The sequence below is a fragment of the Acanthaster planci genome, linkage group LG09 (genome assembly GCF_054643075.1).
Source record: "Acanthaster planci isolate LZ-2023a linkage group LG09, COTS_SCS, whole genome shotgun sequence".
In the NCBI taxonomy this organism is placed as follows: Eukaryota; Metazoa; Echinodermata; class Asteroidea; order Valvatida; family Acanthasteridae; genus Acanthaster; species Acanthaster planci.
Window position 1 is genome coordinate 13,849,352 of NC_141785.1, and position 23,763 is coordinate 13,873,114.

Consider the following 23,763-nt stretch of genomic DNA (forward strand, 5'->3'; position numbering starts at 1 on the left):
AAAGGCCGGTGTGATATGTCCTGACGGACATTTATTTGCCGGCTCAACTATAGATGCAGAAATGCTTTTCAAGCGTCTCTGCAACCCTTTTCACGGATGGGTGCTACCCGCATTTTTTTATCAGTGCCTGATTTTTTTCAAAGGTGGGGCTGTCATTTTGTCTGGAAGTGGAAACATCAGTTTGTCAAAATATCAATTTCTAAGCAATATTTGAATTTTTGCTGGAAATTGTTTAGATCAGCGGAATTTAACCGAATGCAAGAAATAAAAGTAAACACATACTACTAAAAAATTATTAAGGACCACTTTTTTCTTGTGATTTTTTTCCAAGCAAGGAGTGCAGTCTAGTTCTTTCATTTTTTTGGTTTGTCTAGATGGTGTTCTCATTGGAATAAATAATTTAATAAATGTTTCAAAACATCAAATGCACATTTTCAGCAGTAACATCTCGTATTTAAAAAAAAAGTTTCACAAAATAAAAAGTGGTCCTTAACTTTTTTTGAGTAGTGTATAAATGCAAAACACTAAAGGGATTGACAGAGTTATACTTTTCTTGGGTTCTAGTGAAGGTGGCAACTATTTCTGGAAATGCATTTAAAAATCTGTTGCAAATTAGCATCACAGCAGCGGGCATGACACAAGTGGAGATTTTTCTTTTCGTCCTATCACAAAATATCGGGGGGGGGGGGGAATGCCCGTGCCCCTTCCCGGGTGCCCCCCATTTGAAATCCATGAACAATGTCTGCTGCAGCTCACTGTCTTTTGGTGTCCCCCCAACAAAATAGCCCTTCTTAAGCTACTGTGACTGTTCAGGAGTCAAGAAAAGTGAGTAAAACCTAAAAGTAATGAAAACCTTCAAGTCTTATCAGTTAAGAAAAGTGTTCAACAGTTCTATAATATGGACAATCACGAATCGTGTTAAAAATATCTCTGCCCATCGAGGGGCTCTTTATTAAGATTTTCACTATTGACATCTGACCAAGCATTGTTGACCAAGCTCCACTGCCGTCCAAAAAATGGCATGATATCATACATAATTTACACTTCCAATCAAACAGTATGCTTCACAAAGTCACAAGCCCTACCCTAATACCGGTGATTCTTTTTACAGTTAATTTTAGAGGCTTTTTTTCTCTATAGGATAAAAAAGACAAAGTTGGAGGAATGCAATTAAAGATATTGAAGTAATGAACCGTTATTAATCCTTCCATTTTTCCCTCTGTACAATGTTAATTTATATTCACAATCTCTTTCATTACACCTGAGACTCCAACTAAAGACATGAGAAAGAAAATAAAAAGAAGATGAATTCCTTAAATGAAAGTAAATTTGCGTTTTGAATTTGGTCAGTGTTTTCCACTCAAAATCAAATCCACCCATGAACAACCAGTGGAATTTTGTTGTCATAGTTTTCAAGATTTGTCCATTTTCTATCGACATATAGCACCCAAACACAGAGAGCCCAATTCATTCGCTCTCACCAAATAAGCTCAAAGTAAAACTGAACTATCTTCAAGGATGTGCAGTTGACCATCAAGACAGAATTAACGACAAAATGTTTCACGTGCGGCAAAGTATGTTTCTCATGACAATGACGAGCGGTGTTTCATTCAATATGCCCCATATCTTTGAGTGGTGAGTCCACCTTACGGCGACTGTTTGTAACTTTTCTGTGAGTGTGTCAGACCAATATTAAGTATTTTCTATAGGTGATAAGGCAACTGAGGTGTTGAAGTCACCTTCAGAGAATGTAAATGCAGGTATTTTAACAGCTTTTGGGGGTTTGCAATCAAATGTAAACGCTCTAGGCCATCATCCATTTAAACAGGGGCAAACTTGGATAGGATTGCAAACAGTCATTTCTTTCTTCTTTGGAAGTCCTTTTAATGGAGAAAAACTCTGTTAGTAAACATTAACACTTCACAAATCCAATTCAAGTTAAAGGAGAAAATTGACAAGATTTGAGGACACTTTGAAGACACACCCTCAATGTCAACCGCCAACCACACACAGAATTCAGTCAACAGTCACTACTGCCTTCAGGAAAAAAACAAAAAAAAAGAAGTGTTCGGAAGCATGTGCATGCCCAAGATGACATCCAGGAACCTGCACTGACTAACATGATATCAAGATATAATTTACTTGAAAATAAAATGTTCAGATTTATAAAAACCTGCTTTTTAAAATGAAGGTTTGGATATAACATCCTGCAAAAGCAAACAACAAAACTAGTAATTTGTTTGACACAAAATGACTTTACTATGACATGGCAAACCTGTTACAAAAGACTATGTGATTCAAATAACTAAGATGCTGCACTAGTGGGTGATAAATACCCCATTAGGCTAAACCAAGGCATTAAAAATGAAAGAAAATAACCGTCAAACAATAAAAGATTTTTAAATTTACACAAAAATACAATTTATCGACCACATAAAACCTTTTTAGTTGCAGTCTGCTGCATTCTGGTCCTACATTAAACTTGTGAAATGTATTACTTCCACTTTCAAAGGATTTACAAGATAAAAAAAAATGGACTCAAGGCAAACACTGCCTGAGATTCTAACTCAAAACTTTCAAAGGTTTAGACCAGCCCGAAGACTCAAAGCAATAAAAAATTCCTTTTATGTTGTCCTCTACAATTGTCATTACCATGGCAACCGATAGCAACTCAGTCTGTCATTGTCAAAGTTCTGATTACCCCAAAGAATGATATCATAGTACATTATATAAACATTATACAACATCAGTTATTGCATAGATCTTTTTCTGACTTTTGTTTTCACTTTTCTGCTTTTTCGGTGCGTAGATTATTATTTCAAAATCAGATCAGATGCGGTTGGCAACAATTAACTTGCACATTTCCAGAATGCCCTATAGTGATCCATCTGGAGTCATGAACTTCAGCGCCACGATCTGAAGATTTTCACAAGAGGGAGTTCTGAAAGCGACAAGTTGACATTTGTCAATGTGTGTCACTGTGCCGTAGTTTGAATGCAGCCCTTGGGTTTGTAACATTCTTTACAGATTGAAAATTGTACAGAAAGCTTATTTACATACAGAATTTACAATGAAATGAAACAACTCTCACATGTAAGAGGCTTTATCAAGCAGAATATTAAAAAACAACGATTCAACATGTATTAACAAAATAATGCAAGTCTGAAAATCACTATCAATCTCAAAGTTTTGATTTTTCAATCTCATTATCGCATTTGAAATACTCTGTCTTTGAATGTTTGTTATGTTGGAAGACGTGAATGCTTTTCCAAATAACACAAGACCGCTGGATTGACAATGATATCAGTATATGGGTGAAGCAAACAAGTTTCCTTGAAATGGAGGTAAAGTTTGGAACCACCCTGTGTTTCTTAAATGAGAGGCAACAGACTCAAATTTAACATTTTCAGCTTGCATGATGGCTCTCTTTATGCAACTTCTGTTGAAAGGGTTCAACAGGAAACACTCTCGGTCATTTGTAGTTGAAATCAATTAGATCCACGAGATAAAGGTGCAATGGCTGAGACAGAATTAAGGATTATCATGCACCACATACATTAGAATTGGAAAAACAACTGACTCTAGAAACCATCCCCTCTTTACACTGGAATATAAATACCACAATCAATCTGTTACAATCTAGATTAGAGTTAACCAAGTTCTGACCCCAAATTTCCAGGAAACTTCAAACACCTCAGGGATTCATGGCTCAACCGATCAACAATTCCAGTTCTCCTCCCTGTTGATTTGACGGATATTACCCGCCTCCAGTTTCTGCCACTGTCTTAAAATGTCTCAGTCTCTGCCAATCTTGTGGCTGGGATGTGGACGGAGGCCTGCATATTACAAGCAACAGCAGCGGGCTGGCCTCGTTGAAGATGACTCCTGTAGCTTTGGGCTTGTGGTCTCACTCCATGTTGCTTTAGCGAGAATGGGAAGAAAAAAAAGGAAAGATAGGGTGTAATTTTATCAGAGATGTGAGGATTGCTTGCTTGTCTCAAGAACCTTCTAAAGCATGGAAGTAGGGAGCTATTGTTTCTATTACACTGCTGCGCTCTGCCTATCTATATCCAGAACTCCCACCCCTGCAGCATGCAGTTCCCTGCATCCCTGCTCCCAAGCCCCCTGCTTACTTCCTTTCAATTCCAGTAGCAACTTCTCACGAAAAAACCACAGGAATTTGACAGCCTAAGCACAAGTGTTACTTCAACTTAAGCCCGCCCACCACCATGGCCAACTCCCAAAACTGCCCATACAAACAAACTACCCAAGACCACATCACACAATAAGAAAAAATACCAAAGAAGACCAAACAAAATCTCAATGCAAGGGTAACCCAGCCCATCAGAAAAAAAGTGAACTAACAAATCTCCACGCAAGGGTAACCCAGCCCATCAGAAAAAAAGAGAACTGTGGACTGCAGTAACATCTGCAGCAAACAATGAGGGTTATTATTGCAAGGAATTCCAAAGGAAAGCCAGTACTTCCGCCGGAGTCAATGAGGTATAACAAGAATTACAACAGTGAGGACATTGCTATTCATGGTTCACAGCAAGGAACATGGGCCCCCTATGAGAAGTTGGGACCCGCATGGAGGAAATATCTGTGAGGTGTATCTCAGTTTTTCCCAATTTGGTTTTTCTCTTAATTCAATCCCCTTCCCTTCTACACATACAAAAAAACACACAGAACAAACGTACATCCGCAAATCTTATTGATAAATTTCCTGAAAAGTTGCTAGTCTCTTGAACAAGCCACAAAAGCCTTTCAATAAGGGTTAGCCTGCAAGTCCGACACGCCGTCCAATTTTCTCGATCCCCCCCATGAGCCTCTGCTTCCCCTGTTATGGCTAAAAGGCTCTAGATTTCCTTTCAACACTGCTGCTCAACTGTAAGGAGAAAAAAAAAGTCACCGGTAAGTTCTTAGAGGACCAAAATCTTTTCCCTTCCTTCAGCTCGATCAATGATCACAGGAAGCAACTAAGCAAACCGCAATGGAGCAAAGCCAAGCAGCTTACAATGACGACAATAGGGCCTGGAATGTACCGTCATGCCAGGCATTGTGGGGGCCCTTTGTCCCCCTGAATCAGCCTGATAACAATCACCACAGGCTCATCCTATTCTCTGTATTAACAAGGTCTCTCCCTGCCCCCCCCCCAAGAAAACGACAGACAAGTCACAAGTAGCTGGGGAACAAATCAATCTGTTGCGCTGGGCTTGCTTTATGAAATCTTTTTGGCAAGCAGCCACAGAATTCTGCTGCCATTTTAAAGGTCTGTCGTTGCCACTATGATATGGATCATTTTATACTAGACCGCCAGAGTGCCAACCAGTCAACCCTAACTCTCCAGTCAATTTCATCAACAATCCGCAGAATATGTCTGAAAGTAGAGGGGAGTGGGGCACCTTAAATGTTACCATACAAAGCAAAGTACAAATGTCCCCCCACTTATGCTGGCAATCTATAAAAATCACCCGCTCTGCAATGACCCACTGGTAGTTTTGATTCTCCCACAAAATAACAGCCTTGAAGAAAATCACTGTTCAGATACAGAGGCGAAAAAGTTTATAATTCTTCAACCATACCTCGACAGTCTCCCTAGTCAACAAGATGCAACTTGACCATGTATTAACATTTTAAAAATGCCCTCTGAGAAGTGATAATGCCCCCTGCATAAGTCACTCGCCGAGACAGTTTAATCAATCATGATTGGTCAAGAGTCAGTGTGCAAGTGACTCGCCACGCGTGCACCAAGTCCGTATAAGGAGATTCTTTCGGACAACCATAAAATAAAATGGACAGAGGTGCTCGGGAAAATAAAAGTAAAATTCTACAACAAAATTGTTCGAAATCCATCATATATTTACTTCTTTTTACTCTCTAACGTTTAAGCCCAGCTCAGGAGACTGAATACTGATATTGCCCTTGCCTGTGGCTCAGCATTAGTCACATCCATTCTCCTGAGCGGGTCTTAAGACTTAAATGCAGGTTTAAGACTGGCCAAGCACATATTTGTTCCCTAATCGGAGAATTCGTATCAACAGAAGCACAACACTGCACTGTGGGAAAAGGTTGACTATGAACGACTCAGTTATACATAGTGATCATATACACAGCTCATTCATCATATCCTCTCTACGCTTTCACATCCATTCTTGCAACTCCTCCTTCTTCATACAAAGAGGGATGCCGTGATCTTTCCAAAATTCTTCCATCAATCGGCTTGAGTTCAATCCAATCACTGGATGTCCATCTTCAAAGCTGGTAAGGAGTTGCATAATTATTGATGTCTGCCTTTAATAGAGCTGCAAATATCTGTTGACCTCCTCAGTGGATAAACAGATGTTTTACCGTAATACCAACGTGCTCCTGATCCATGAAATGCTTTGATGAACGAGGGGTGGCGTTGAGATGAGGGGGGAGGAGGGGCGGGGAAGGGAGGGGACAGCCAAAGAAGAGAGCATGTAGGTATAGCTTACCTACCTCAGGATGTCATACTCCTGCTTCAGCAAGGCAATGTTGTCTTCCAACATGCTGTTTCTGGACTTCACGCTCTTCAGATCTTCCAAACACTGCCAGGAGAAATATATACAACACACACTGCTCAGATTTTTGAAGATGAAACCAGCGTAAATTACGTGCATGTGGCTGCACGCAATTTACCAAGAAAAAGTGTCTAATTAAAGGGGGTTCTTAACATACATGTAATGTACACAAGATGAGATGTGTCCTTTAATATGCTCAGTCCCACGAAATTGAAGAAGTAAACACTAAATGCACTCTCTATGATTTGAAATATCAATAACAGTTTGTTTACTTGAATGGGTGAAACCATTCCAGACAATTGATTTTTGAAAGTCTCGTGAAACATGAAATGCACTCATTACAAATTCATGGCCCCGCAACATTTTAAAATCTTCCATGATGCGGGGCAGGAAAAGGAAAATTTTCAAAAAATAATGCAAAAAGGAAGTAAAGATTACAAGCAATAAGGATCAGATGACAGTAAATCATTTTCTGACATCCAGACATGCAAAGTTTAAAGAGCATTTTTTTGGTAAAAAAAAAAAAACAGGGAGGGGGTGATGGCGGGCCTTGTGTCTGCACCCTGTTTTTTGCTGAGGGGGTTCATCAGCCACCATAAACACTGCCCTGAGGGGAGGATGGGAGGGGAAAGTAAAGTCAGGTTTACTCTCCCTGCATCAATCACTCGGCCTTGGAGGCTAATTTCACCTGACATGGATGAATGAGTTTGTACAGATGTCCTCCATTCACTGCGCACTGGTTGGGGACAGCTTAATTGTATTTACAGGCAACAATTACAGCTGGCCCTGCTCTGCAAATGAAACATTTCCATGGTCTATTTCCTCAAATTTCGGCCAGCTTTAATCTTGAGGGGGCTATGTGAAACGATGTAATTACTCGTCAATTTTTCCCCAGTTACTAATAATTGAATGTGATGCTTGAAACTAAAAAAAGATGGAGCTAGCGGTTGATTCTATTCCAAAACTGGAGAGCAAGATTAAAGTAAAATTTCAGCTATTGTCTATTAAAAACTAAAAAATATTCAATGTTTCCACATCCAAGTTAAATGGCAAGCAGTATCTTTGTTTTCATGACAGCAACATTTCTGTCATTTGAAATGGAAACTTACACTTTTGCTCCGCTGTTGTTTTCCCACCATGTCCTTGATGAAGCTCTGAGCTGTAAGTCGAAAAAACAGTAAATTTGCCTTAATAAATGTGCACCACGAATTAAGTGTGATGGTGTGCATTTATGGGTCATACGGAAACCGCATACTTTGTCGATGAAAACACCGACACCAGGGCACCCTTACATGAAACCTAAACCTGAGGTTTCAAAGAAAAGGTAGACATAAACTGCTTCAAAATTTTACAATTTCCCAGCAAAAACCTTTTAAAACCCCTCCTTTTCCTTTGTCTTAAGAATTACTAAGTACACATAGTATACATGCGAGTGGTTTAATATGGGTAAACCGTTCTTCAATTTGAAACCAGTTCAACTTGACAATGCATAACACCAGAGAAAAACAGGTAAAAACTTGACAAAATGAATAACCTACACAAGCACTTCAATGTTAAATTATTTTTTGAAAGTGCCCACATGATTAGCTGTAAATTTCCTTTAGTCTTTGGTAATGTGCTTTCCCTCCCGATATTCTTCCAGTAGCCTTTGCTACTCAGTTCCATGTATCTCAACCCTAAAAATACTCCAGAGGCAAAAAAGCTATTAAAATGACAACTGTAAAATGCTCACAGAGAATAATGTTTTGAGACAGGAGGTGGGTACCATCGTACACCTCTCGAGGCCTTGCCTATCAGTGTACGATTTCCAGACATTAAATAGGAACGGTTGACTGGCGATTGTCAATTGGTAATATATTGAGAAGCACTGGGAAGCTGGGAAAGTCTGCCATTCCAGCCTGCTAGGCAACTGCCCTGTGCTCTGGTTGCACTGAAATGAGATCAGACAATTGAAGATCATTGCCAACAAAGAGCCAATAATGGTTTGGGGGGGTGGGAGAGGAAAGTGTCTCCCATTGCCTCGTAACTGTCAATGCCATAAATTAATACTGAGAGATGGGATTAATTGGCGGCATAAATGACAGGCGTGAGACTCGCGTTGAGAATGTAGCTACAAGAGAGAGAAAAAATTAGGGTCCATACCTAACGGCATGGTGTAGCATTGCAGGACTTGATATCAACAAATTTCAGCGGGACGGGATCCAATTCAGGGGAAGAGCGAAATGTAAGTCATTCGAAAGCCTGTTGAAAAATGCTCAATTACTCTGCTGCCATTTTCTGTGATATTTTGTAGACATGTGGAAACAGTATCCGAACACTTTTTTTCTTTAGGATAGTCCTCGTCCACAAGCTCTTCCCCAAGACCACAACTTCCAGGACAAAAACAAGGAAATTCCAATCACTTAGGACCCATCGCATGTGGAAATTTTCAACTTCGGCTGCGGAAATTTGGAACAGCTCGCTGGATCACAGAGTTTGAGATGAATGAGAGAATGGCAGTGTCCCCTAAGCATCTGGGGCAGTCAGTTCTCTCGTTCATATTCATCACTATTTTAAAGATTTCAACAGTCAAAATGGAAATTTCAAATGACAGTTCAAATTTTTTCATCTGAAAGAAAATCTCATGTCCCCCTTCCCCCAAGAAATGTGGTAGTACCATTACTGACATGCTGGCACTTTCAATTCCTAGAAGAAAAAAAACATTGACATGTTTCCAGGAGGGGTGCAACTTGCTCCCCCTGCCCCCATCACCACCTTGCTGGATAGCCACTGAAGAGAGGTCCACCTGGCAGTTTTCAGCTACCCTCAGGTCTGTATACTAAGCCCCTTCCTCTAAGTTGTTCCATCATTGCTCTAACTGAATGACAATGTGCATGTAACCTGCGACTTCGGGAACTCTGTGCTGACAATCTACCTCCAGCCTGAGCTGGCCCTCTTCCTTTTTTTCCCCATTTCTTTTCAACTACTGAAAAATTATGGTTACTCAGATGTTTTCATTTATCATACACACAGTTCTGCACATCTAGTCACAGACTCCTTTCTCCTGTTTCATCTGGGTTCCTTGACTACAATGGTAATGAGACATTCATGCATGCCACTGCTGCCTGACCTCTCATGACAGTCGGTCAGAGGTCATAACAGATTACAAACTACAAACAGGCTGTCACAACAGGTCACCTTACATTAACATTCATGCCTTACAAAGGGTACAACCTTTATCCTCTCAAAACTAAAAGACCAGAGAGACGGCAAGAAATGCGCACACAAATAAGAAAACACCGGGCGTGAAAATATGTTCACATTTAGCGTAATTGACCGAGCGGTTCTGGGGGGAAATTAGTGCCAATTTCACTTTCCTGAGTCTTGGGGGGCCTCAAATCAAAACCATACCCCCTTGAACATAAGCGACAGGCTTCGATTACTCCTGACACCCCCTCTGCTTATTTCTGCTTTCTTTTTTCCCTTTTTTTTTGAAGGGGGGGGAGACTGGAAAGAGTAAGGGGATTTAGGGAAATACAGCTGTTTGCGGATAAAGGCAGGTTAGGCAAAACAATAATTGAGTTGGGCAAAGTTGAGTGACCAGTGGACTAGGTGGAATTGGCAATGCTGGAAGTGAACTGTTGGATCCCCACCCTGCACCCGCTTCCTACACCATCAATCATGGGATTTGGGGAGGGGAGACCTCATTGTCAAGACGGCTAAACCCTTAGGTACACCCCGCTGTCGGATGATGTGTCCATCTAAATTTATTCTCCACGGCCAATGGACTAATTTGTTCATTGATTAATGAAACGGGATTGGCTGGTCATTTAACTTGAGTGCATGGTAATTGCTGAGAATTTGTTTTTTGCTGATTTAATGAATTGCTTGTTTGGAGTTGATTAATTGATTACTTGGTTCAATAATCAATCAACTAATTCTTATTATTGATCAGTTACTGATGCCTTTTATCATTTTTTTTTTACCAAGTATAATGAAGCGAAAATAAATAACACCATGGAATCGATTTGGGGTCTCAGAAAACAATTACCAAATTCACAATTGCAAAATTTTCTACCAAAGAGCCTTTTCAAGATTTCACAGTTAATTTGTTCAGTGTGGGTATACACGTATATATAAACGAAAGGTGTTAATCTGAATGATACAAGATGCCTAAAACAATGCTCCTGGGTGGAATCCCTGTCCCCATTCCTGATGAGCCTGAACAGGCCAGTGATTTCAGTGATGAAAAGCATAGCACACATTTTGACCTCAGTGAAGGAGACCAGAAAATCCAGAATGGAAAGAAGGACTTGAGAGGCATGCCTAGCTCATAAACAAATCTGGGGCAAAGCGGCTAATTCCCAAACACCTTGTAACACAAGATCCTAGACCACAGAATAATGTCTACTGACCCAGCAATGGATAATTACATAAACACAGCCATTCATCCACCAAGGAGGGTGATGAATCGGGCTAAAATTCCAAATTTTCCAAGCCGACCAATAGAGTTTATATTTCTCCAAATTGTAGGGTCACATTTTCCCAAGCCAATCAGTTAGATCTCTTTGGCACACACAAATATGTTGGAAGTAGAAGATATACTCACACCATTTATTATGATAAATGATGATGATAAAATATCCACCCAGTATGGGTATCGTAAAGATAGGAGGCTAACCCATTCTGTGATGACTTCACAAAATGCCATTTTCTTCCTTTATGCAATCAGCCGGCAAGCGCAAATATGCACAACAATGGTTTTTAGTTTGCTTCTCTGATATACATGATTATATCACCTGTATTTTTCCAGTGAAAGGTGGAAGCGTTTGACATGACTCTGGTTCAACCACTTTTTTCAAAATCACTCTTCTGAAATGAATCCTTTGAAAGTCTGTCGAAAAGCACGTTCAGCCTTTATTTCTCAGGAACCAAATGTACCACAGCAGTCTAAAGCAAATCAAATGAATAATTTCACACTTCTTAATAAAATGATCAACATCATGGGGGGGGTGGTTGAACAGTATAGTGCTAGCCTTTGATCACAAGGTGATTAACCAAACATTTGTTCCCAAACTATGACCCAAAAGAGGAACTGTGTTGACAGCTCAATGGCCCTCATTACATCCTCTTTAGGAATTGTATTTGCTTGTAATCACTTGAAGAGATGAGGTGAATATGCATATTTAGGACTATCTGAGACAAGATTCCCCACTAAAGTCAGTGGAATCTCTGGCTCCCAAAAAAATTGCACTTACCCTTGACAGTCTATGCACACTTGATTACCCACAGTGCGTGAAGTTAGTTTTTCAGAGGAGAATAAAAAAGAAGAAGTAGGGATTAAAAGTCAGCACGAAGTGGGCCAAGGCGATGACAAGATCCACCCGGCCAAACTGTTAACTGAAAAAAGTGCAAGTTTTTACACGTCATTATTGGATGGTGGTGTCCTTTTTCCAACAGGGTCGGGATTAGATCAATTCCCCAGGGGAGGTGGGATGACGCCCTGCAGTCTGTGAGGTGTCCCCTCCCATTACAGCCGAGAGCAGTGGGGGGCCCTTATCAATGCTTAATTCCATATTATCGTGATCAGGTTTCACAATTTTCACAGTTTCCTGCTGTATCATCCATGGACTTGAGACGCATATAAGTGTGTATTTGGGGGCTAATTTTCAGTGTTATTCGATGGTAATAAGAACGGAATGCTGATAAGGACTGGCGGAAACTAGTTGTAATAACTGGCTTGCATATTAAATGCTTGTCATCATGATGATGCATACAGGAAACTTGATGTATGAGGACTACGACACCCCTCCTGTGGGCATTGGCAGGGGAGGCACTCTCCCCACCCCAACCCCCACCAAAAAAAAAATGAAAAATTAAAGGGGGGGAAGAAAAACCAAACAAAGATGAAAGAAGAGAAAGAATAAGAATCAAAAAATTTATTTGAAAATATCTCAAAAGTAACCCCTTTCTAGCATTATTGGTTTGTCCGTTTCGCTGCTCATGAGTACTTTGCTCCCCGCTCTCCCCCTCTCCCCCCAGACAAATCCTGCCGATGCCCATACAGCCCCTCCCTCCTTTTCCAATGTTCAATGTAATGCTGAAGACAGGACTTTTGCACAAGGGAACACATGGAGTACCAAGATCCTGTGGAGGGGTACAGGCCCATGTATAATTCCCACTACTCCAAGCTGAAGATCAACCGGGGGTTAAATTTAACACTTCTGTGACGTGTACATCTTGGCATCTTGGCATCTGGGGACAAGGGGGGGCTACAGAAATGGTACCAGCGTGAAGCTTGACCAGTGTAGTACTTTATCTTTCTTACATGTTACATTTTTTTACATTAATAATTGTGATAAAATGATTAAGGGTACGAAAAACAAAGGATAAACCAATAGTATATTCACTGTCATCAAAATGATGTGTTCAACCATACCCCTGTTAAAAGAAAAATAAAACGTACAAAAGTTTTAAAAAGTAATTGCAATAATAGAGAACATTTATAAATAATGGAATAATAAAAATAACATGATCAATTTATCCATTAAGCAATCCACAATACACCTGTATTAGGCTGAAGATCAGACATGGACAGAGAACCACACAAGATCAGACAAGCAAGTCTTAGACTGTGTCCAAAATGGGATTGCAGGGCTACAGCTATGGTAACTGTCAGCTTATCTACGCATATTTCCTATGACCAAAGACCTTGACCTAGCTCTAGACAACAGATTCAGATACAGCCTCAGACAAATTAAAGTAGACAAAGTCAGACACCCTGGCACAGTTGAGTCCATACTCAAACCATCCAGTTTTAAATCACATCACAAGCTAGTCACATGACCTGTGACAAAAGCACTCCTTTGTCATTATTCACCCTGTCACTTGCAACTGGCCTCCAGAAAGGACTTGTCAGATGGGTTACTCTATTATCGCGTTAGTAATCACATTTCCCCCAAAAAAGAAAGATAGCTCACTCCCTTCCTGAATTATCCCATTTTTGCCATTGTTTAACTCTTACTTTAAACTTGATTCATAAACCTTTGTTATTGGTTCAATTTATTTTCCTCTATGATAGCTCTGAAAATATGTCAGCACAACGTATGCAAATGGAGGTGGACTATTATCGCGGTATCAAGAAATGGTTTCTACAATGACCTTTAAAGGACTTTGTTTATGAATACATAAAGATAAAAAGAATTATTTTGTTTTCAGAAGAAACAAAATAGCCTCAGTTTGTGACAATGTGCCATTTTGCCAGTAATATACTCCATTTTTTGCAGTCCTCTCTTTAAAGATACCATACGCTGAGAGAAGGAGATGAAACAAATTGCACTGCATCACTGTACACTCATTACTCTGGCAAGGAATGATTTCATGCTTTTCACACCAACTTTTTTACCCTATCGTAAATGCAGCAACAACTTTGACATCCATCTTACTACTTAAATTGGTGTTTTGCTGAAGAAATAATAAATATGCGGGTATCGCAAGTTTCGTTTTCTTGGTGGACTCATTCTTTCATGGATGTCTGGAACAATCGTTAAAAATGTCTTCTTTCTGAATTCTATTTCTCTGTGGGTTATAACCATCTGATTAGACCTGAACTATTTAGAAATTCTTCAAACTGTATAAGAAAAGCAAAAAAAACAGCAGCATGCCGAAGTAATTAAAATGTGTCTTTATAGTAGACACCTTTGGCCATTTTGGAAGTGACATATGGGAACCCAGCAACAGATATCCAAGGACAGGGTAGTGTTAGAAATAACTGTTAAAAGAGATACATGTAGATGCTAGGTAATGACAGATACGGTCAAGGAAAAATGACAAACTTTGGAAAAATTACATCTTTTATTAAACTCATGAAAACTTGCAAAAGTTTTCACTCTGTTTTAACTAATGTAAAACTAATCTAAACTCTGTAAAACTAATCCTCAGGCCATAAGTTATTAATTACCTGGGTGAATATTGCCGATTGGGAACTCACTGTTACTGTGATAATACAGGAACCGAGTATACGTGTGATAGACTGGACAACAACCCTATAGTTGTCAGTTCCATTCACTATCACATGACTGAATTCCACATAAATGTGCTTCAGCCAACCAGAGAAAGGTGAGAGCACTTTTAACAAAATTACATTCAAAACTGCTTTTAGTTCCTAGAGAGTAGGAGAGTGTAGGAAACTACGAACACGGGAACCTGTTTCTCTTTATCCTTTATCCCATAAAGCTGCGCACCTGTACAACAACCATTTACGAGACTACCACATTGAAAATTTTCCTGCATCCTCAGTGCGTGGCATCCTGACATGTGTTTGCATGCAAAACTGTTGAGGCAAATCACATGATCTCTTCCACAAGGGAGGGAAGAAAAAAGATACCGCTTCTGATTAGCTGGACACATTTTTATCATTATCTAAGCAACAGCTAGGGCAACAATGCAATGATAATACAATCAAGAGTGTCAACATCACTATCTCCACCTTCCAGTTTCAGTACCACAGCAATTAGTTTTTCTGTATTTTCCCCAGACATTGGAAATGGAATTATTAAAAGAACCTGCCTGGGAGTGGGTTTGCATGCTCTGAATTTCACTGGTTTGCTGTTGGAAGGTTTTTTTGGGAGGCAGAATTTTTCATGGGTGCTTTAAGCATTTGATCAATTCGGATGGCCGATTTTTTTTGAAAAACATCCAAAAAGTTAGAAATCTCCAATAATTTCAGGTAAAAATGATCAATTTTAAAACCTCAGCAAAAAGTAACTTACTTTCCATTTGCCAGACTTTCAATCATTCATTATTAGTTTCTCTGATATCATGCAGAAAACAGTACGCACAGGTGCTGACACAAATCACTTTGCGTTGAGTTTTTAAATGGATTCTTCCTTTCACAAAGTTCAATAATATAGCAATGGTATGTTAAAAAGAGTGACTTATTTTCTAAGGGACAACTTCTGCGTCATCAGCGTTTGAGAGAGAGGGAGGTGGTTTCTCTAATCATTCTCAAAATAGGTAAGATCAGTACCTTACCTATTTTGAGAATGATTAGTTGAAAGTTGAACAAATTGTTCTCAAGACTGTTTTTATTTCTTAAATTGGATGTGAGTAAAATGCCAGCATCCCAAACCTCGTAGAAAGTTCAGAAGCAGCCTCCAGCAACCTGTGTTAAAAAATCCACAACCAACAGACACACATTTCTGTAGCTAAGGTTATGCATGTGTGGCGAGACTGCTTGGCCAACCCTTAAGGGTCTCCTATGGGTGGGTCGTGGTTCCTCCCCCCTAAGGCAACTGACAAAATACTGGCTTACAACCTTGTTCTACTTTATCCTCAGAACCAGAAAAGGTCTGGTTTTAAATGTTTAAACTTTGACGTTTGTGGTGGTCATAAATAAGGATTGAGCTGGGGTGATGTTGTTAACTTCCAAGAAAGCAGCAGAGCTATGAAATTAGAACACACATCTTGAGGGGCCGTTAAGTTGCATGATGGAAACCATTGACAAAAGTCAAAAGGTCACCTCAATCAAGCATGACAACTTATTCTACAATGCCTAATTGGTTCAAGAGCTCATATCCAGTAATATTACTCCTAATCTGGACTGAAAAGACAACAGACAGAAAAGCAGGTACTGAACAGCCAAGCAGACCAACAGACACACTAATTTGAACACTGAAACCACGTCAGGTAGCCTAACAACCTGGCCACCTCATGTGACTACAAGAGCTATGAGAGGCAAAAATTAAATTGGAACTGAAGCTTCAATGGAGTTGCACACACTTAACACATCTTGCACTAATTATGACTACCATCATTTCAACCACATTATCACCATATTTATCAGAACATCAAACATTTAGAAATATCAAATGGAGAGCTGATGTATGAAAGATCTTCTCAATGCACATGAAGAAAACAAAGTCCTGCAGGTGAAAAAAAAAATGTCCTTGAGACTCATTCTACAAAATCTGTTTAAAATTACTCAAACTAGTACAATACGTGTACGTGAGGCAACACCTGCTCCTCATGTGCATTGTCTGCCGGCGTGCAGACAAGACGCTGGCCTGGATTCTGTGAGGGCCCGTCACACAGGTAGGCATAGTGCCATGACGGGGCATCTGCGAGTACCAGGGCGCAGAATCTTAGCCAATCCCCTCTAGCCATTGACTCAGCCCGGTATATAGCCCCCCTGCTCCCAAGGCCCTCCCGATTAATTCCAAATTGGACATAGACCTCATTTTCCTTCCTGGATTACTCACGACACATCCGATGGATGGCACACTGCATATGAAGCCCGGGTAGGAGCCAGAGTCAGTGTGCAACTAGAGAGAGACAGAGAAAGAGAGAGACAGAAGGGAGAGGGGGGGAAAATGTGAGGCAGCCTGCGTGCGTAACTTCTCTCCCCCCCCCCAATGCACGCAAACTCTTGACCCCATAGCCATTGACATGTCAAGATAGATGGGTTATCTGGATTGCGATCAATGGGTGAGTAATCCCTAACATTATTAGTGCAAATCCTCAATTGACCAAACTCACAGGTCACGTAAAAGTCGCAGTTTATTCTGCAGCTCGGCCAAATCAGATGTAAGATATAAATTCACAAGTTTCTTTTCCCTCCTTTTTCACTCGGAGCTTCAGTGATGTTCTTCAGATTAAGGCTTTCTTTTTTCCCCCATAAAAAGAGGGGTTGAGCTTCAAGTTCCCGGCAAATCCACGCGGGAGGAAATTACTCTGCGGCAAGGCCCAGACATACATGCAGACTGACGGACCCACCCTACCTGGAGTGTAATTGCCATTTCTCCTTCCTAAAAATTGTCCAGGGAGCAAGCAGCAAGTTTGGAGAAAAGAGCAAATGAGAAAAAAATTGGGGTCTCAATTTCCTAGTGAACCCAGCAATTTATTTTGGATAAATTATTAGATCACCAATCAGTTCACCTGTGTCCATCAACCTGCACACTGAATGGTTTGAGGGGTCTACAATTTCCTTGAGGGGGTTGTCTGGCCCGGAAAGCCACCACACTCCTGGGGGGCGACCCCCCAGGCGGACCACCAAATTAAACCCAGTATTAAGGCAACTCAATGCAATGGCCAAGCAATGGCCAAGTGAAAGCCTGTTCATAAAACCTCTGTCGATGGACAAAGGATCGCTTGCTAGAATTTCCATTCTTGTTAGAGTATCAAACCATCTTTGAAAATTATGATCGTCAACTAATGTACAACTCCGAGATGAAGTCACACTTCCCTATGAGCTTGTAATTGTCATATTTAGTGTGACATTTTCAAGAAGTTTACATGAGTTTCTGTCGGTCCCCATGACAACAGTTCACTTACATGTCACCGGAGAATTCAGATTGACATTATCATACCATTAGCACTCACTGCAATAATCTCCAACTTCCTAGCAGCAGCATTTTGGGACAACGTGCAAAAAAACAACATTTAAAGTCCCTCCTCAACATGATAGAGTCGAACTTCTATGACTTCCAGTTTTCCAGGAAGAATAATCATTTTGATTAGGAACAAGCAAGAGTGTGTCATATCTCACATTAGACATAGTAAAAGATTGATGGAATAACTCCTGATATTAAGTTGTGACGAATCTCTTGCGCTTGTGACGGTTGACGCTCAGTTCTCTCCACCCACTAATTGTACATAATACCCAAAACTGGGAACACATGGGGAGGAGGAAATAATCAATTGACGAGTTGGATTATGGAGAGAAGTCCCCTAAATCCTGCAATCCACGATATGTTATCTCCAATTTGTACGATGACTGGTTTTTCAACTTGGCTCCCTTCTCCACCTCAAGCTACTGAGTTCCCATTTAACTTCACCAAACAATTGCTCTAAGTTGTCATACAGATGCAAACTTTTTTTTGTTGCTGAACTATAGAGACCCAGTTGCAACAGATGCCTTCATCAGTTTTTTTTTCCAGGAATGAACCCTTTTATCCAGTCTTTCCTGATTTCAACATCTGGAATTTCCTGTTTGTTCCTCATGCTCAAACAGTTGTGGCGGCCATGTTTGATTGCATAAAATATGCATAGCGCCCCCTGGAGAGGACAGTAATGGAGGGAGCATTAGGAAACAATTGCAAAGTAAATATAGGCCTACCTATCCAAGGCAATTATGTGATAAGCTTGCATCCTTAAAGAAGCACTAAGCAATCCATGTGTATCACTTGACCATATTGTCGCTCTTGTCTGGTGAGCGATTTCCAATGTACATCTCATTGTTTGATATCTGTTAAAGTGATATCATAGCTTTTAAGCACAACTATTCATTAAAAATCCTTGGAGTTCATCTTGGCTTGCCACAACAATTTCAGAAATTTTTCACACCGTACCAGAGAAATGTTTCAGTACATGCAGATCTTCGAGTATATTAGATATTAATAATGGGTAGGGTGGTAACCAAATTATGAAATGTTTAAAAATGTTTTTGTTTTGCCATCCAAACAAGCATGGAAATATTGTTCACACAGAACTTTGATTACAAACGATCATGTTGCCACATGCCAGAAACATAAAATATTGTTCGGACAAAAGTTAGGATACAAAACACAGTGTACGTAATATTCTAAAATCACACAGGCCCATGTGTTTCAAATTGTGGACTAGCTGCAAAGCAAGGCTTCTCTTCAAATTCATTGATACCCCCCCCATTATGTATGATGCACAAGCATACCCACACAACCCCACCGGCTCAGTTAGAATACACAGTCTCGACTGGACAAAAGTGTGCCAAGCGTTTGACCCCAATTGAGTGGCGAGGAGGGGGGGGTTGTGAAGCACCTCCCGGCTGTTCATTGTATCGCTGACTTCCTCCAAGCAGAGGAAGTCTGGGAACCAGTCAGTATCACAGGACAGGTGAAGATGCACAACACTTCTGTAAATCTGCTTCGGATCATACCTGGGCACTGATACTTCATGTAATTGATAGCCTACAATACAGCTTCACCACCATTCAATGTAAATGGGGACTGCTAAAATGAAACAAGGCAAGAAAACAAAGCAAGGGGAAATTACCGTAAGTTTAATGAATCTACTTTGCATCATGTATGTACAAGTAGAGTACATCGGTACAACACAAGATTCATAGAGATGAAGAAAGCTCTGAGGTCTCAAGGTGATGTATGTTCAAAGACTATAGTTTCCCAGTCCATAGTTGTAGTGTTCGAATTTTTTCAACAAACTACAAAGGTTCACCTACACGTTCTACAGAGTGCCAAAGTGAATACATCACGCCTACAATTACGTCTGTAAAAGGCATTAGCTTGAATACAAGTCCATGACCCAACATGCACACACATTCCATTTGTTTGCACTACACTTGGTTCAAAATGACGTCGCACTTCGGTGCTCTATATATACAAAGTCAAGTCAGATGATCCGAACTGCAGCACCCGACAGAGACCAAAATAAGAAGTTGCTCCTGTAGTGACTCCATACTCATCCTGTGCTGGTGGTGTGTACATGTTAAACACCTCATTGAAAACTAGAATCGTGTGACTGGCCTGGAGGCATGCGCGTGTCCAGTTTGAAAAATGTGAATGTGAGTGTCATTACATCGTGTTAATGGCATCAGACAGGCTGTAAGACATTTTCCACGTCTCCCAATGCAGCCGGCCATACCAGACGAGTAAGTGGTTGTGCCATGTGGGGTTTTGTTCTCCACTTGATAAGCGTACACATGAATATGACACATCACCTACATATACATGTACAAGCAGCTGAAACTTGCCAAAGAAGAGAAGATATCCAATCCAAATAAATCTCACTTTACCCGATCTGAGAATACTGAAGTTGTGAGAGAGAATGGTATGTATGCGATGCATTGCAAACTTTGCACTCGCTCCTGCAAGAAGTCACAAAGTGCAGTGAAAACATCCTGGCATGTGATTAAATTCCCATGGGCAACATGCAAGTTGAAGGCACACACGTACCTACGTGCACGTGTGAACAGCATTATAGATAACATCAATTTTCTTGCTCATATCCAGCCAACTGTGGATCTCCAATAGCAATCACACCTGTTTTCCATGTTCACACGTTCCACTGATAAAAAGTTGGTAATGGATCACATACAAAAACTAGAACATAACTTTCCCCTCCATGAACGGTAGCAGAGAATAAAACAAATTGGTCTTTATATATTAATCTTACATTAAAAAAAGTACAGTAACTAAACCAATACTGCTTCTATCGTCACCATCTGAAAAAAAGTACAATTTACGTGGCAAGGAAATGTTATGATGTCATAGATTAAAACCAAAAAAGGCCAAAATATGAATGTTACAAGTTCTTGTAACAAGAATGTTCTAGCTTGTCACTTTGACAGCTCTGTCTGATTTGTCCAAAAAGTTTAATCTTAAGTTGACCAGCCATGAACTTAGTCCTAACCTAAATAGCCAACCCTAGAGATAACCCATTGGGTTTTACCAAGCTCAGGGCAATTTTTTAGGTGGGTCCCTACTTCCCACTCTGAAGAGAGAAAAAAAATGACCCTCAAAAGGCTGATAGCCCTGGACTATAACTGTGGAAGTTGCCAGGAGCAGTTGGACTTACAATAATACTGGAATAAAACAAAAACAAACAAGTGGAACCTTTTAGTTTTGTTTGTGTGTGCAATGGAGGGGTCAAGGGTGCATGAATTAAATTCCCAAAAGACCAATGACCAGTCTAATTCTGGACCTTTTTCAGTTTTCAGTACATTCCTGGTGCAATAGAATGCATTTAAGAGAATTTTAAAAAGGCTCATTATTATTAATCATTAAGAGTGGGGATTCCAAGCATTTAAGGTTTTGTACTCATCTCCAATCAATCCTGAGAAGACTTAGGAGTATTCACCTTGCATTCTCTTGAAAACTATTTCACTGCTTGAAGCCCACAAACATTTACCACAGCATGATGATCGCTGGCCTGTTTAGGTTCTCGGGCAATCAGCAATTTTTTCGTTTGTTTTGGTTTTGGTCTAATTGCACATCGTGTGACAACAACAATCATAATGGGTCACAGGTTCACGTTCCTCCTGCTCCAATTCAGACCAGCTCCAAATCTGCTCCGGCTGCTCGTGTCTGCTACGAACATCTGAACACAATTATTACCCCCCAAGTAGCCTCAGGCGCAAGATATATTTAACATAGATGCACGCCGTAGATACTCCGCCAGCAAGTCCTAAGTGGGTTCGGAGTCATTTTCCCGAAAGGTCAGGCAAAAATTCTTTTTTCCGATCTACAAGTTTGTTAAGCAAAGGACTCCATGTTGAAATGAGCCCACCAACAATATTTTGTGGTAGTTAAGGCAGGGCTTAGGAGGGCACAGACAGTCCTTCCAGGAAGAAAATATTTTGTGCAAGCCCTACCCGGCCCCTTCACATACAATTTAAATCCACACATGCAGTTGTACCAAAAAGCACCGTCTACTGTATTATTCCATTGAGGATCAACCTCTAAAACACCAGAAAAAGCTTGAAAGGGTATTTGGAAGGGGAAGAACATGTCGATGGTAATTGCATATAGTGAAGTACTTTTTTTCCATGCTCTCATAGTTGAAATTCGTAACAATTGAAAAAGTGCAGTAGCCAATGTCCTACCGTAAATGCTGGGTCATACTGTGTGCAAAAGCAAATGTAAACACGACTTTGTGACGCTGGAACACACATTCGTGTGGCCAATTTGCGGAAGTTGAATACCTCTCAACTTAAATGATCTTCAATGTTGAGTTGACCTCACATTTAACATTCGTGTTGTGTACATGTTCGATCACAGTTCAGGGCTCCAGACTTTGTCTGTGTGCTCGTCCATGTGCTTTTGTCAAGTACAATTACCCGTGCTCATGTTTGTGCGGTAGAAAAATTAGCAAATTATAACAGCAAGGGGAAGGCTGAGTAGAGCCAAAATTGTGGTTAAAAATTTGTTTCTTGTGTGCAATCTGAGACGACAGACGAACTGTGGTAATGTGTACTTTCCTATTTGCGGAGGGTATCGACCAGTCTGCACTGGCCTGACCTCCAACTGACCCACTCCCCCTCCCCCCCAAGAGTGACTGTCAGGCCAGAAACCTTGCAGCCATCCACAAAACACAGTTAGGGAGCCAGTAAGCAGCTACAACGTTAGCCGTGTTTCCCGACAGTTATACACATTTGCCATATTTCGTGAACATCCCACATCCCATTCTTCACGTGGAAGCTGTAACTGGATTGCGACATGAGAATGAATTGTGTTTTGAAAGAAAAACCAAGGCACATTTCAACATCAAAACTGACAGGTAAATTCTGTTCCATCCATTTCTGACTGCAAAAGAATGTGGCAACTTTGTAGGAACATCAAGCACTCTAACATTTCATTCAAACTACAGCCTGTGTGCCTACGAGTATAAGCTTTTTGGGGGGGGTGTTGAAACATAGAAATCTCTAACAATTGGGGAACACTGCTAACATGACTGGCCCCCTTTACCTGTTTTGTGGTGCCCCACAAGATGCAGCCAGTACACAGTCAACCAGACCATTCGTGTTTCAGAGCCTGGCGAAGTGGAGGAAACAAGAAAGGAAAGCCCGATCTAATGGTGCGTGAACAGAACCTACCAACGAGCTGGAGTGTCAGGCAGAGGATACGAGCCCAATATCGGCGCTAACGGGTTGCCTTGCCCACAAGATGAAGACAACTTACTAACAAGGGGGCATGGGGGATCGAAGAAGGGGTACAAGAATTGCCGAATTAGAGAGGAAGTTTGGAGGAACTGAATCACTGAGAGCGCTGGGGGAGGATCTGACAGCTGTCAGATACACAGTTACGAAGATGCCTACATTTATTTCCTAGTGATTCTGTCAACAGGCTTTGACATGCAACAGTGTTTTCAATTGGAGATTTCAACAGATGGGTGACTTCAAACATTTGGGCCATACACATTTCGAACAGGGGGGTGGACTCAGTATATAAATCCCTTTAATGTACAGTCAAGTCTTACGGCCACTGAAACTGCAGCAGCTTCAACACTGCAATGGCAGTGAGACCGAATTTGGAAGATCTGATTCGGTGTGCAAGTGTAGTGCGTACCATGTACATGGTCACATATTCAGCCTCCACCTGCTAAGCTTGACTTTACAGGTACAGGTATTAAAAATGCAAATAGTTTGGTGAGCACACTTACAAATTGGTGTGGAAAGGATCCAAGTATGGCAGTGGTGCCAGGAGAGTTCTGTATGATACATGTTAAGTACTTAATCTGCACCAAAAGG

At 40.6% G+C, this 23,763-nt stretch overlaps 1 protein-coding gene across 2 annotated transcripts in view; it reads right to left on the bottom strand.

Annotated features, from left to right (window-relative positions):
• Positions 1 to 918: 918 nt before the first annotated feature.
• The window catches only part of LOC110986351 (uncharacterized), a 75,144-nt gene continuing 52,299 nt past the window's right edge, over positions 919 to 23,763 (bottom strand). Inside the window, exons 3-5 of one of the 2 annotated variants that reach the window (XM_022248153.2) lie at positions 7,655 to 7,704; positions 6,484 to 6,572; positions 919 to 3,920 (exon numbers count right to left, since the gene is read on the bottom strand). In XM_022248153.2, the coding sequence (XP_022103845.2) occupies positions 3,908 to 3,920; positions 6,484 to 6,572; positions 7,655 to 7,704 (152 nt within the window). In that variant the 3' untranslated portion in view covers positions 919 to 3,907. Of the gene's footprint in view, positions 3,921 to 6,479; positions 6,573 to 7,654; positions 7,705 to 23,763 lie in introns of both variants that reach the window. The other variant, XM_022248154.2, reaches the window with a different exon arrangement.